Below are 13253 nucleotides of genomic sequence, written 5' to 3' on the forward strand. Positions count from 1 at the left end.
GAAAAAGTGGAGGAAGCTGAGCGCTGGAATCCCGGCAGTGCAATTTTCTTTGTTCCCTTTCTCTTGGAGCTGACAAAGATGTGCCTCACTGTGAGGCTGGTGAGGCACTGTAGGAAATTGCCCAGAAAAGTTTTGGATGCCTCAACCCTGGAAGTGTGCAAGGCCAGGTTGGACACCTCTTTGATCGACCCGGTTTAGTGGGTGGCGTCAGTGCCCGTCTGCTGAGGGCAGCGGGAGTGGAAATAAATGATCTTTAAGTTCCCTTCCAGCCCAGACCATTTCTAATGACATACGCTTTCACAGAGGCATCACCAGAGTGACAAATGTGCTCAGTGTTGGGCAGCGCTGAGTCCCCTTTGGACACCCTTGGAACTGACTCAGTCAGACGCGGCGGGAGACGCTGCACTCCTCCCACAGAGCCCATTCCTGCAGCCTTATTTACAAAGTTGGCCTTCCTGAGCACCCACTACACATGAGGAAGCCCTGCTTCCCGGGAAGTGGCCAGCCATCACTTGCTGAGGGAAGTTGGACATAAAATTATTTATTTTTCTGCTTTTCTCATACACGCATAACGCTTTGTGTTTGCTTTAGCAAACTGCCTTGTAACAAGCTCCAAGTTGTTTTCTCTTTTATTTTCTCTTCTCTGTCCACTGCACACATGGGATTGATAGAGTGGCGTGGTGAGCACCATCCATGCAGCCAAGGCCAACCTTGGGACAGCTGGTCATCCAGCCCAGGGCAAGAGCAGGAATGAGCTGCAGAAGCGGGCATGGGCTGTTGGCCAAAGGGAGACGTATTAGAGGGGAAGCAAGACCACAAAGCATATCTGAGCCACTTCCCGAATGCTCCAGAACACCAGGCTGCACATGAAAACTCATGTGCTCTCACGCAGAGATGAGGGAGAGAGGTGCATGTGTACAAGAAGAACAAGAGTGATGCCCTGAGAACTTTGCCACAAACAAACCCACAGGAATGACACAGGTTCACCTCACGTGCCCGCATGGAATGCCACCAGACCATGAAGCGAGCATTCTGACGACTCTGACGTGTTTATGTCCTGGAAATACTTAGGCCTCTCATCCCGGCCCTAACAGAAGTCTTCACACAGGAACACACACGGCAGAAGCCAGGAAATGAAGAGGCCGCAGTGTAGGAAACGAGGGCACAGCCCCTGCCATTAGCTGGGATGGTGCACATTTGCCATGAGCTGGTCACAAAATTATTACTTCCACCAAGGTGCTACTGGGCCTGAGGCAGTGCAGGACTGCTATAAAAGGCAGCCCAAGTCTCTGCTCTCGCATCCACTTCTCTCACCTCCTCCTCAGGAATCAGGTGAGTGGGAAGCCTCCAAACCTTCTCCTCCTTCTCTCCTCCTGCTTCCAGACCAGCTCTTTCCTGGCTGGAGGTCTCAGCTGATCGAGGCTGTCAGAGCCCAGGGCTGGCAGCTGCTTCTGCTGGGAGAAGGCAGGGGGGAGAAGATCTTGTGCAGAGAGAGGCTGGGACTTGGCTGAGGTGGCTCCTGGGCTTTGAGGTGGGCACTGCAATGTGGGCCAGGAGGTGCCTTGGCTGCAGGGTGCTTGGGGGCACTGCTGATTCTCAAGCGTCCTTACATTCTGCTTCTCCCTGCCCTCTGTACCAGGTGCACCTGTGACCCCGAGCCATGTCCTGCAACCCTTGCTGCCAGCCCTGCGGCCCCTGCCCGCTGGCCAACAGCTGCAATGAGTGCTGTGTCAGGCAGTGCCAGAGCTCCACCGTGGCCATCCAGCCCTCCCCAGTGGTGGTGACCCTGCCCGGGCCCATCCTCAGCTCCTTCCCACAGAACACCGTGGTGGGATCCTCCACCTCCGCTGCTGTTGGCAGCATCCTCAGCTCTGGCGGAGTGCCCATCAGCTCTGGCGGCTTTGACATCTCCTGCATCACCAGCGGCTATGGCGGCAGATGCTGTCCCCCCTGCTAAATCTGCTGGCAACATCCTCGAGCAAGAACCTCCACGACCTCAGAACTTGGGGCTGGACTGAAGATGGATCTTGGGAACAACGGATTTAACCCCTTGGATTACTGCTGTTTTCTTCCACTCTCTTCCCCTCCCTCCCTTTCCTGTCAGCACCACTCAATGCCAGCCTACTGGGACCTGTTGGCCTCCCTCCGTTCCTCTGCAGGCCAGGCAGACGGACACCCCCACTGCACCTCAGTGGTTGCTCCTGGTGTCCTCTCTGAGCCTGTTCTTCCTTAGACTCAATAAAGTTGTTTTGCATCCAAACCTGGGCCTCTGCTTTCTCCTTCCTTGTGTGGCACCTCCTCCAGTGAGCTCAGGGCAAAAGGTGGACACAGCAGAGGGTGGACACTCCACGGTGGACTTTAATTTGTGCCTTTTCCATTGGAGCTGACAAACACATCCCTGGCTTCTCCAAAATGGTGACCAGCAGGAGAGGATGATGTTAAAAGGTCACCGGTGAGGGAATGGCAATCAGCAATGCCTGGGGATAGTCCACAACGTCCTCTCTTCAAACAGCTCCCTCACAATAAGCCTTCTGCCCACCTTCTGTCCAGACACGCAGGGCTGAGGGGTTTCACTGGCTCAACCAAGCATGAGAACAGAACCAAAATCCTCCTCACATCGTGCTGGCAGCTGCCACTTTTTCCCCTTCTGGGTGTGGGAGAGGAGCAAATCTTCCACCTTCTTGCCTCCACCTCCCAGACATGGTCAAACTCTTTTCTCCACATGCCTCGTGCTCTTTGACAGCATCCTTCTCCCATAGCTCCTGGCTCAGGACAAAGGCCACGGTGGCCACAGGACTCCCCCATCTCCACAGAGCCACCAGAACCCGGTAACCTCCAAGTTTCTCCATGAGGCAGGAGCAAGGAGCCCGGGAAAGAGCGGAGTGTCCCAAGGCTGCCTGGAGGCAGCATCAAAGGGATGGCCTGGCTTTGGGACTGTCCTCGGTGTGCCGTGAGGGCCGTGGGCCTCTCCAGGTCCCTGCCGATAACACGGGGCTGAGTGTGTGCGAGTGGCTGGCACTGCTGGGCAGGGAAGTCCCTACGAGGCTTGCAATGGCTGGGCTGAGACGTGAGCTCAGGCACAGCTGTGGACACACACACACAGACACACAAACGGGCACTGACACATTGCCAGCCTGCCCAGGTGTGCACAGAGATGAACCCAGACGCACAGACCCCAGCAAACGTGCACAGGCGCACGGGCAGGGGGCTGCACACAAGTGCTCTGCCCTGTGCACAACCATCCCCGTGTAGGCCAGAGGCTCTCAGGGGGTGTTCACACAAGTGCACAAGCCCAGGGATGTGCAGGCACTCGCACACACTGGGGCACAGCCACGCTGCCACGCACATTATTGCGGGGCAGCACATGGGGCACAGGCCATGGCAAGGGATGTGACTCAGGAGCTGCTGGGCAGCTCCCAGCCAGAGCAGGGACACAGCACTCCAAGCAGGACAGAAGCTCAGGCAGCAGTGCTACAGGAGTCTCATGGATTGTGCAGGCCGAGGAGGAAGGCAAAGAGCTTCTACCCCATGGGAAAAGCACACAGGGGAGCCCTTGGGCGACAATTCAAAGAGCAGAGGGCTGGGAGCAGATGAGGCCCTTCCAGTCAGCAGGAATTAGAAAAAATCTGGCAGGGACAAATCACCAGAGTGCCTCAGGCTGGCATCACCTGCCTCCTTGGCATCCCTTCTGCAATTAATTCATAATTTCATAATTTCTGCACACCAACACATCCTTGCCCTCAGGAAAACTGGAATCTCACATACCAGCTCTCAGAAGAAGTGTCCGTGAGGGAATGGGAATGATGTAGGCCAGGAAACGCAAAGTCATGGTAGAGGGAACCAGCACGTCATGCCGTACCATTCCCAGAGATCTTTCCATTCATTGGGATCACACAGGAAATTTATCACTCAGGCAGCACGGACTTTGAGCCCTGAGGCACTGTGGGGCCAGCATAAAAGGCAGCCTAACTGGTGGCTGTCTCATCCACTTCTGTCACCTCCTGCTCCTTGGGAACCAGGTGAGTTGGAAGCCCCTTTCTCCTCCACCCTCTCTAGGACAGGGTTGAGCTTTCCAGCCCTTGTTCCCGCTCCTTGTTCTTCTGGGGTGTTCTCCGATGGTGCTCGTGTGGGCAGAGGGGAGAGCGTGTGTTCTGGCCAGAGGCTGAGGCTGGGCTGAGGTGCTTCTTTGCATCCAGGCTGGGCAGCAGCACGGCTGGGGCTGGCTGAGCTCTGAAGGAGCGTGCTGGGCTGAGGCCCAGGATCCTCAGTTTGGGCCCGCACAGGCTGGAGCTGCGCAAGCAGCAGGGGCCTTGTGTTGCTGGGGGTGCCTTGCGGGCTGTGTCTCAGGTGTGCGTGTGCTCTGCTTCCTCCCTGCCCTCTGTGCCAGGTGCAGCGCCAGGCTCGAGACATGTCCTGCCCTGAGAAGTGCCAGCAGTGCCGGCCCTGCAACCCTTGCTGCCAGCCCTGCGGCCCCTGCCCGCTGGCCAACAGCTGCAATGAGTGCTGTGTCAGGCAGTGCCAGAGCTCCACCGTCGTCATTGAGCCGCCTGCTGTGCTGGTGACCCTGCCCGGGCCCATCCTCAGCTCCTTCCCACAGAACACCGTGGTGGGATCCTCCACCTCCGCTGCCGTTGGCAGCATCCTCAGCTCTGAAGGAGTGCCCATCAGCTCCGGGGGCTTTGACATCTCCTGCATCACCAGCAGCTATGGTGAAAGATGTTGTCGTCCCTGCTAAAGCTGCTGCCGCCACCAACATCCTCAGGCAAGAACCTCCACGACCTCAGAACACGCTGCTGGACTGAAGACAGAACTTTAAGACTCTGGATTTAGAGCTTCTGCCTATTGTTTCCTCTCCTCTCCTCGCCTCTCCTCTCCTCTCCTCTCTTTTTTCTCTTCCTTTTCATTTCCTGTCAGCACCGCTCAATGCCAGCCCTAGTGGGACCTGCTGGCCTCCTTCCCTCTGCAGGCCGGCCAGATGGACACCCCCACTGCATCTTAGCGGCTGCTCCTGGTGCCCTCTGTGAGCCTCCTCCTTTTCTTCTTTTGACTCAATAAAGTTGGTTTTGCATTCAAACTTTGGCCTCCGATTTCTCCTTCTTCCTGTTGCAACTCTGCCTGTTTGCCCATTGGAAAAAGTGGAGGAAGCTGAGCGCTGGAATCCCGGCAGTGCAATTTTCTTTGTTCCCTTTCTCTTGGAGCTGACAAAGATGTGCCTCACTGTGAGGCTGGTGAGGCACTGTAGGAAATTGCCCAGAAAAGTTTTGGATGCCTCAACCCTGGAAGTGTGCAAGGCCAGGTTGGACACCTCTTTGATCGACCCGGTTTAGTGGGTGGCGTCAGTGCCCGTCTGCTGAGGGCAGCGGGAGTGGAAATAAATGATCTTTAAGTTCCCTTCCAGCCCAGACCATTTCTAATGACATACGCCTTCACAGAGGCATCACCAGAGTGACAAATGTGCTCAGTGTTGGGCAGCGCTGAGTCCCCTTTGGACACCCTTGGAACTGACTCAGTCAGACGCGGCGGGAGACGCTGCACTCCTCCCACAGAGCCCATTCCTGCAGCCTTATTTACAAAGTTGGCCTTCCTGAGCACCCACTACACATGAGGAAGCCCTGCTTCCCGGGAAGTGGCCAGCCATCACTTGCTGAGGGAAGTTGGACATAAAATTATTTATTTTTCTGCTTTTCTCATACACGCATAACGCTTTGTGTTTGCTTTAGCAAACTGCCTTGTAACAAGCTCCAAGTTGTTTTCTCTTTTATTTTCTCTTCTCTGTCCACTGCACACATGGGATTGATAGAGTGGCTTGGTGAGCACCATCCATGCAGCCAAGGCCAACCTTGGGACAGCTGGTCATCCAGCCCAGGGCAAGAGCAGGAATGAGCTGCAGAAGCGGGCATGGGCTGTTGGCCAAAGGGAGACGTATTAGAGGGGAAGCAAGACCACAAAGCATATCTGAGCCACTTCCCGAATGCTCCAGAACACCAGGCTGCACATGAAAACTCATGTGCTCTCACGCAGAGATGAGGGAGAGAGGTGCATGTGTACAAGAAGAACAAGAGTGATGCCCTGAGAACTTTGCCACAAACAAACCCACAGGAATGACACAGGTTCACCTCACGTGCCCGCATGGAATGCCACCAGACCATGAAGCGAGCATTCTGACGACTCTGACGTGTTTATGTCCTGGAAATACTTAGGCCTCTCATCCCGGCCCTAACAGAAGTCTTCACACAGGAACGCACACGGCAGAAGCCAGGAAATGAAGAGGCCGCAGTGTAGGAAACGAGGGCACAGCCCCTGCCATTAGCTGGGATGGTGCACATTTGCCATGAGCTGGTCACAAAATTATTACTTCCACCAAGGTGCTACTGGGCCTGAGGCAGTGCAGGACTGCTATAAAAGGCAGCCCAAGTCTCTGCTCTCGCATCCACTTCTCTCACCTCCTCCTCAGGAATCAGGTGAGTGGGAAGCCTCCAAACCTTCTCCTCCTTCTCTCCTCCTGCTTCCAGACCAGCTCTTTCCTGGCTGGAGGTCTCAGCTGATCGAGGCTGTCAGAGCCCAGGGCTGGCAGCTGCTTCTGCTGGGAGAAGGCAGGGGGGAGAAGATCTTGTGCAGAGAGAGGCTGGGACTTGGCTGAGGTGGCTCCTGGGCTTTGAGGTGGGCACTGCAATGTGGGCCAGGAGGTGCCTTGGCTGCAGGGTGCTTGGGGGCACTGCTGATTCTCAAGCGTCCTTACATTCTGCTTCTCCCTGCCCTCTGTACCAGGTGCACCTGTGACCCCGAGCCATGTCCTGCAACCCTTGCTGCCAGCCCTGCGGCCCCTGCCCGCTGGCCAACAGCTGCAATGAGTGCTGTGTCAGGCAGTGCCAGAGCTCCACCGTGGCCATCCAGCCCTCCCCAGTGGTGGTGACCCTGCCCGGGCCCATCCTCAGCTCCTTCCCACAGAACACCGTGGTGGGATCCTCCACCTCCGCTGCTGTTGGCAGCATCCTCAGCTCTGGCGGAGTGCCCATCAGCTCTGGCGGCTTTGACATCTCCTGCATCACCAGCGGCTATGGCGGCAGATGCTGTCCCCCCTGCTAAATCTGCTGGCAACATCCTCGAGCAAGAACCTCCACGACCTCAGAACTTGGGGCTGGACTGAAGATGGATCTTGGGAACAACGGATTTAACCCCTTGGATTACTGCTGTTTTCTTCCACTCTCTTCCCCTCCCTCCCTTTCCTGTCAGCACCACTCAATGCCAGCCTACTGGGACCTGTTGGCCTCCCTCCGTTCCTCTGCAGGCCAGGCAGACGGACACCCCCACTGCACCTCAGTGGTTGCTCCTGGTGTCCTCTCTGAGCCTGTTCTTCCTTAGACTCAATAAAGTTGTTTTGCATCCAAACCTGGGCCTCTGCTTTCTCCTTCCTTGTGTGGCAACTCCTCCAGTGAGCTCAGGGCAAAAGGTGGACACAGCAGAGGGTGGACACTCCACGGTGGACTTTAATTTGTGCCTTTTCCATTGGAGCTGACAAACACATCCCTGGCTTCTCCAAAATGGTGACCAGCAGGAGAGGATGATGTTAAAAGGTCACCGGTGAGGGAATGGCAATCAGCAATGCCTGGGGATAGTCCACAACGTCCTCTCTTCAAACAGCTCCCTCACAATAAGCCTTCTGCTCACCTTCTGTCCAGACACGCAGGGCTGAGGGGTTTCACTGGCTCAACCAAGCATGAGAACAGAACCAAAATCCTCCTCACATCGTGCTGGCAGCTGCCACTTTTTCCCCTTCTGGGTGTGGGAGAGGAGCAAATCTTCCACCTTCTTGCCTCCACCTCCCAGACATGGTCAAACTCTTTTCTCCACATGCCTCGTGCTCTTTGACAGCATCCTTCTCCCATAGCTCCTGGCTCAGGACAAAGGCCACGGTGGCCACAGGACTCCCCCATCTCCACAGAGCCACCAGAACCCGGTAACCTCCAAGTTTCTCCATGAGGCAGGAGCAAGGAGCCCGGGAAAGAGCGGAGTGTCCCAAGGCTGCCTGGAGGCAGCATCAAAGGGATGGCCTGGCTTTGGGATTGTCCTCGGTGTGCCGTGAGGGCCGTGGGCCTCTCCAGGTCCCTGCCGATAACGCGGGGCTGAGTGTGTGCGAGTGGCTGGCACTGCTGGGCAGGGAAGTCCCTACGAGGCTTGCAATGGCTGGGCTGAGACGTGAGCTCAGGCACAGCTGTGGACACACACACACAGACACACAAACGGGCACTGACACATTGCCAGCCTGCCCAGGTGTGCACAGAGATGAACCCAGACGCACAGACCCCAGCAAACGTGCACAGGCGCACGGGCAGGGGGCTGCACACAAGTGCTCTGCCCTGTGCACAACCATCCCCGTGTAGGCCAGAGGCTCTCAGGGGGTGTTCACACAAGTGCACAAGCCCAGGGATGTGCAGGCACTCGCACACACTGGGGCACAGCCACGCTGCCACGCACATTATTGCGGGGCAGCACATGGGGCACAGGCCATGGCAAGGGATGTGACTCAGGAGCTGCTGGGCAGCTCCCAGCCAGAGCAGGGACACAGCACTCCAAGCAGGACAGAAGCTCAGGCAGCAGTGCTACAGGAGTCTCATGGATTGTGCAGGCCGAGGAGGAAGGCAAAGAGCTTCTACCCCATGGGAAAAGCACACAGGGGAGCCCTTGGGCGACAATTCAAAGAGCAGAGGGCTGGGAGCAGATGAGGCCCTTCCAGTCAGCAGGAATTAGAATAAATCTGGCAGGGACAAATCACCAGAGTGCCCCAGGCTGGCATCACCTGCCTCCTTGGCATCCCTTCTGCAATTAATTCATAATTTCATAATTTCTGCACACCAACACATCCTTGCCCTCAGGAAAACTGGAATCTCACATACCAGCTCTCAGAAGAAGTGTCCGTGAGGGAATGGGAATGATGTAGGCCAGGAAACGCAAAGTCATGGTAGAGGGAACCAGCACGTCATGCCGTACCATTCCCAGAGATCTTTCCATTCATTGGGATCACACAGGAAATTTATCACTCAGGCAGCACGGACTTTGAGCCCTGAGGCACTGTGGGGCCAGCATAAAAGGCAGCCTAACTGGTGGCTGTCTCATCCACTTCTGTCACCTCCTGCTCCTTGGGAACCAGGTGAGTTGGAAGCCCCTTTCTCCTCCACCCTCTCTAGGACAGGGTTGAGCTTTCCAGCCCTTGTTCCCGCTCCTTGTTCTTCTGGGGTGTTCTCCGATGGTGCTCGTGTGGGCAGAGGGGAGAGCGTGTGTTCTGGCCAGAGGCTGAGGCTGGGCTGAGGTGCTTCTTTGCATCCAGGCTGGGCAGCAGCACGGCTGGGGCTGGCTGAGCTCTGAAGGAGCGTGCTGGGCTGAGGCCCAGGATCCCCAGTTTGGGCCCGCACAGGCTGGAGCTGCGCAAGCAGCAGGGGCCTTGTGTTGCTGGGGGTGCCTTGCGGGCTGTGTCTCAGGTGTGCGTGTGCTCTGCTTCCTCCCTGCCCTCTGTGCCAGGTGCAGCGCCAGGCTCGAGACATGTCCTGCCCTGAGAAGTGCCAGCAGTGCCGGCCCTGCAACCCTTGCTGCCAGCCCTGCGGCCCCTGCCCGCTGGCCAACAGCTGCAATGAGTGCTGTGTCAGGCAGTGCCAGAGCTCCACCGTCGTCATTGAGCCGCCTGCTGTGCTGGTGACCCTGCCCGGGCCCATCCTCAGCTCCTTCCCACAGAACACCGTGGTGGGATCCTCCACCTCCGCTGCCGTTGGCAGCATCCTCAGCTCTGAAGGAGTGCCCATCAGCTCCGGGGGCTTTGACATCTCCTGCATCACCAGCGGCTATGGTGAAAGATGTTGTCGTCCCTGCTAAAGCTGCTGCCGCCACCAACATCCTCAGGCAAGAACCTCCACGACCTCAGAACACGCTGCTGGACTGAAGACAGAACTTTAAGACTCTGGATTTAGAGCTTCTGCCTATTGTTTCCTCTCCTCTCCTCGCCTCTCCTCTCCTCTCTTTTTTCTCTTCCTTTTCATTTCCTGTCAGCACCGCTCAATGCCAGCCCTAGTGGGACCTGCTGGCCTCCTTCCCTCTGCAGGCCGGCCAGATGGACACCCCCACTGCATCTTAGCGGCTGCTCCTGGTGCCCTCTGTGAGCCTCCTCCTTTTCTTCTTTTGACTCAATAAAGTTGGTTTTGCATTCAAACTTTGGCCTCTGATTTCTCCTTCTTCCTGTTGCAACTCTGCCTGTTTGCCCATTGGAAAAAGTGGAGGAAGCTGAGCGCTGGAATCCCGGCAGTGCAATTTTCTTTGTTCCCTTTCTCTTGGAGCTGACAAAGATGTGCCTCACTGTGAGGCTGGTGAGGCACTGTAGGAAATTGCCCAGAAAAGTTTTGGATGCCTCAACCCTGGAAGTGTGCAAGGCCAGGTTGGACACCTCTTTGATCGACCCGGTTTAGTGGGTGGCGTCAGTGCCCGTCTGCTGAGGGCAGCGGGAGTGGAAATAAATGATCTTTAAGTTCCCTTCCAGCCCAGACCATTTCTAATGACATACGCTTTCACAGAGGCATCACCAGAGTGACAAATGTGCTCAGTGTTGGGCAGCGCTGAGTCCCCTTTGGACACCCTTGGAACTGACTCAGTCAGACGCGGCGGGAGACGCTGCACTCCTCCCACAGAGCCCATTCCTGCAGCCTTATTTACAAAGTTGGCCTTCCTGAGCACCCACTACACATGAGGAAGCCCTGCTTCCCGGGAAGTGGCCAGCCATCACTTGCTGAGGGAAGTTGGACATAAAATTATTTATTTTTCTGCTTTTCTCATACACGCATAACGCTTTGTGTTTGCTTTAGCAAACTGCCTTGTAACAAGCTCCAAGTTGTTTTCTCTTTTATTTTCTCTTCTCTGTCCACTGCACACATGGGATTGATAGAGTGGCTTGGTGAGCACCATCCATGCAGCCAAGGCCAACCTTGGGACAGCTGGTCATCCAGCCCAGGGCAAGAGCAGGAATGAGCTGCAGAAGCGGGCATGGGCTGTTGGCCAAAGGGAGACGTATTAGAGGGGAAGCAAGACCACAAAGCATATCTGAGCCACTTCCCGAATGCTCCAGAACACCAGGCTGCACATGAAAACTCATGTGCTCTCACGCAGAGATGAGGGAGAGAGGTGCATGTGTACAAGAAGAACAAGAGTGATGCCCTGAGAACTTTGCCACAAACAAACCCACAGGAATGACACAGGTTCACCTCACGTGCCCGCATGGAATGCCACCAGACCATGAAGCGAGCATTCTGACGACTCTGACGTGTTTATGTCCTGGAAATACTTAGGCCTCTCATCCCGGCCCTAACAGAAGTCTTCACACAGGAACGCACACGGCAGAAGCCAGGAAATGAAGAGGCCGCAGTGTAGGAAACGAGGGCACAGCCCCTGCCATTAGCTGGGATGGTGCACATTTGCCATGAGCTGGTCACAAAATTATTACTTCCACCAAGGTGCTACTGGGCCTGAGGCAGTGCAGGACTGCTATAAAAGGCAGCCCAAGTCTCTGCTCTCGCATCCACTTCTCTCACCTCCTCCTCAGGAATCAGGTGAGTGGGAAGCCTCCAATCCTTCTCCTCCTTCTCCTCCTGCTTCCAGACCAGCTCTTTCCTGGCTGGAGGTCTCAGCTGATCAAGGCTGTCAGAGCCCAGGGCTGGCAGCTGCTTCTGCTGGGAGAAGGCAGGGGGGAGAAGATCTTGTGCAGAGAGAGGCTGGGACTTGGCTGAGGTGGCTCCTGGGCTTTGAGGTGGGCACTGCAGTGTGGGCCAGGAGGTGCCTTGGCTGCAGGGTGCTTGGGGGCACTGCTGCTTCTCAAGCGTCCTTACATTCTGCTTCTCCCTGCCCTCTGTGCCAGGTGCACCTGTGACCCCGAGCCATGTCCTGCAACCCTTGCTGCCAGCCCTGCGGCCCCTGCCCGCTGGCCAACAGCTGCAATGAGTGCTGTGTCAGGCAGTGCCAGAGCTCCACCGTGGCCATCCAGCCCTCCCCAGTGGTGGTGACCCTGCCCGGGCCCATCCTCAGCTCCTTCCCACAGAACACCGTGGTGGGATCCTCCACCTCCGCTGCTGTTGGCAGCATCCTCAGCTCTGGCGGAGTGCCCATCAACTCTGGCGGCTTTGACATCTCCTGCATCACCAGCGGCTATGGCGGCAGATGCTGTCCCCCCTGCTAAATCTGCTGGCAACATCCTCGAGCAAGAACCTCCACGACCTCAGAACTTGGGGCTGGACTGAAGATGGATCTTGGGAACAACGGATTTAACCCCTTGGATTACTGCTGTTTTCTTCCACTCTCTTCCCCTCCCTCCCTTTCCTGTCAGCACCACTCAATGCCAGCCTACTGGGACCTGTTGGCCTCCCTCCGTTCCTCTGCAGGCCAGGCAGACGGACACCCCCACTGCACCTCAGTGGTTGCTCCTGGTGTCCTCTCTGAGCCTGTTCTTCCTTAGACTCAATAAAGTTGTTTTGCATCCAAACCTGGGCCTCTGCTTTCTCCTTCCTTGTGTGGCAACTCCTCCAGTGAGCTCAGGGCAAAAGGTGGACACAGCAGAGGGTGGACACTCCACGGTGGACTTTAATTTGTGCCTTTTCCATTGGAGCTGACAAACACATCCCTGGCTTCTCCAAAATGGTGACCAGCAGGAGAGGATGATGTTAAAAGGTCACCGGTGAGGGAATGGCAATCAGCAATGCCTGGGGATAGTCCACAACGTCCTCTCTTCAAACAGCTCCCTCACAATAAGCCTTCTGCCCACCTTCTGTCCAGACACGCAGGGCTGAGGGGTTTCACTGGCTCAACCAAGCATGAGAACAGAACCAAAATCCTCCTCACATCGTGCTGGCAGCTGCCACTTTTTCCCCTTCTGGGTGTGGGAGAGGAGCAAATCTTCCACCTTCTTGCCTCCACCTCCCAGACATGGTCAAACTCTTTTCGCCACATGCCTCGTGCTCTTTGACAGCATCCTTCTCCCATAGCTCCTGGCTCAGGACAAAGGCCACGGTGGCCACAGGACTCCCCCATCTCCACAGAGCCACCAGAACCCGGTAACCTCCAAGTTTCTCCATGAGGCAGGAGCAAGGAGCCCGGGAAAGAGCGGAGTGTCCCAAGGCTGCCTGGAGGCAGCATCAAAGGGATGGCCTGGCTTTGGGACTGTCCTCGGTGTGCCGTGAGGGCCGTGGGCCTCTCCAGGTCCCTGCCGATAACGCGGGGCTGAGTGT

The 13253-nt window shown here is 56.4% G+C and overlaps 5 protein-coding genes across 8 annotated transcripts; all 5 read left to right on the plus strand.

Moving 5' to 3' along the window:
• The first annotated feature begins 1224 nt into the window (after positions 1 to 1224).
• Positions 1225 to 2260, plus strand: LOC125331351 (feather keratin Cos1-2-like). Of its 2 annotated transcripts, none has more exons than XM_048315222.1 (2): positions 1225 to 1332; positions 1640 to 2260. In XM_048315222.1, the coding sequence occupies exon 2, from the start codon at positions 1661 to 1663 to the stop codon at positions 1955 to 1957; it is 297 nt and encodes a 98-aa protein (XP_048171179.1). In that variant the 5' UTR covers positions 1225 to 1332; positions 1640 to 1660; the 3' UTR covers positions 1958 to 2260. The 2 variants fall into 2 exon arrangements, with proteins under 2 accessions (XP_048171179.1, XP_048171189.1); XM_048315232.1 differs by lacking the exon at positions 1225 to 1332 and adding an exon at positions 1409 to 1531.
• Positions 2261 to 3925: 1665 nt separating this feature from the next.
• On the plus strand, positions 3926 to 5074 carry LOC125331344 (feather keratin Cos1-1/Cos1-3/Cos2-1-like). Its single transcript, XM_048315186.1, has 2 exons — positions 3926 to 4019; positions 4388 to 5074. Exon 2 carries the CDS (start codon positions 4409 to 4411, stop codon positions 4733 to 4735), a length of 327 nt encoding a protein of 108 aa, XP_048171143.1. The 5' UTR covers positions 3926 to 4019; positions 4388 to 4408; the 3' UTR covers positions 4736 to 5074.
• A 1279-nt stretch (positions 5075 to 6353) lies between these two features.
• Positions 6354 to 7389, plus strand: LOC125331345 (feather keratin Cos1-2-like). 2 transcript variants are annotated; one of them, XM_048315201.1, is made up of 2 exons: positions 6354 to 6461; positions 6769 to 7389. In XM_048315201.1, exon 2 carries the CDS (start codon positions 6790 to 6792, stop codon positions 7084 to 7086), a length of 297 nt encoding a protein of 98 aa, XP_048171158.1. In that variant the 5' UTR covers positions 6354 to 6461; positions 6769 to 6789; the 3' UTR covers positions 7087 to 7389. The 2 variants fall into 2 exon arrangements, with proteins under 2 accessions (XP_048171158.1, XP_048171165.1); XM_048315208.1 differs by lacking the exon at positions 6354 to 6461 and adding an exon at positions 6538 to 6660.
• Positions 7390 to 9054: 1665 nt separating this feature from the next.
• On the plus strand, positions 9055 to 10198 carry LOC125331336 (feather keratin Cos1-1/Cos1-3/Cos2-1-like). Its single transcript, XM_048315172.1, has 2 exons — positions 9055 to 9148; positions 9517 to 10198. Exon 2 carries the CDS (start codon positions 9538 to 9540, stop codon positions 9862 to 9864), a length of 327 nt encoding a protein of 108 aa, XP_048171129.1. The 5' UTR covers positions 9055 to 9148; positions 9517 to 9537; the 3' UTR covers positions 9865 to 10198.
• A 1280-nt stretch (positions 10199 to 11478) lies between these two features.
• LOC125335451 (feather keratin Cos1-2-like) lies at positions 11479 to 12511 on the plus strand. Of its 2 annotated transcripts, none has more exons than XM_048323086.1 (2): positions 11479 to 11585; positions 11891 to 12511. In XM_048323086.1, the coding sequence occupies exon 2, from the start codon at positions 11912 to 11914 to the stop codon at positions 12206 to 12208; it is 297 nt and encodes a 98-aa protein (XP_048179043.1). In that variant the 5' UTR covers positions 11479 to 11585; positions 11891 to 11911; the 3' UTR covers positions 12209 to 12511. The 2 variants fall into 2 exon arrangements, with proteins under 2 accessions (XP_048179043.1, XP_048179054.1); XM_048323097.1 differs by lacking the exon at positions 11479 to 11585 and adding an exon at positions 11700 to 11782.
• Positions 12512 to 13253: the final 742 nt, after the last annotated feature.

The sequence above is a fragment of the Corvus hawaiiensis genome, chromosome 1 (assembly GCF_020740725.1).
Source record: "Corvus hawaiiensis isolate bCorHaw1 chromosome 1, bCorHaw1.pri.cur, whole genome shotgun sequence".
Taxonomy (NCBI): domain Eukaryota; kingdom Metazoa; phylum Chordata; class Aves; order Passeriformes; family Corvidae; genus Corvus; species Corvus hawaiiensis.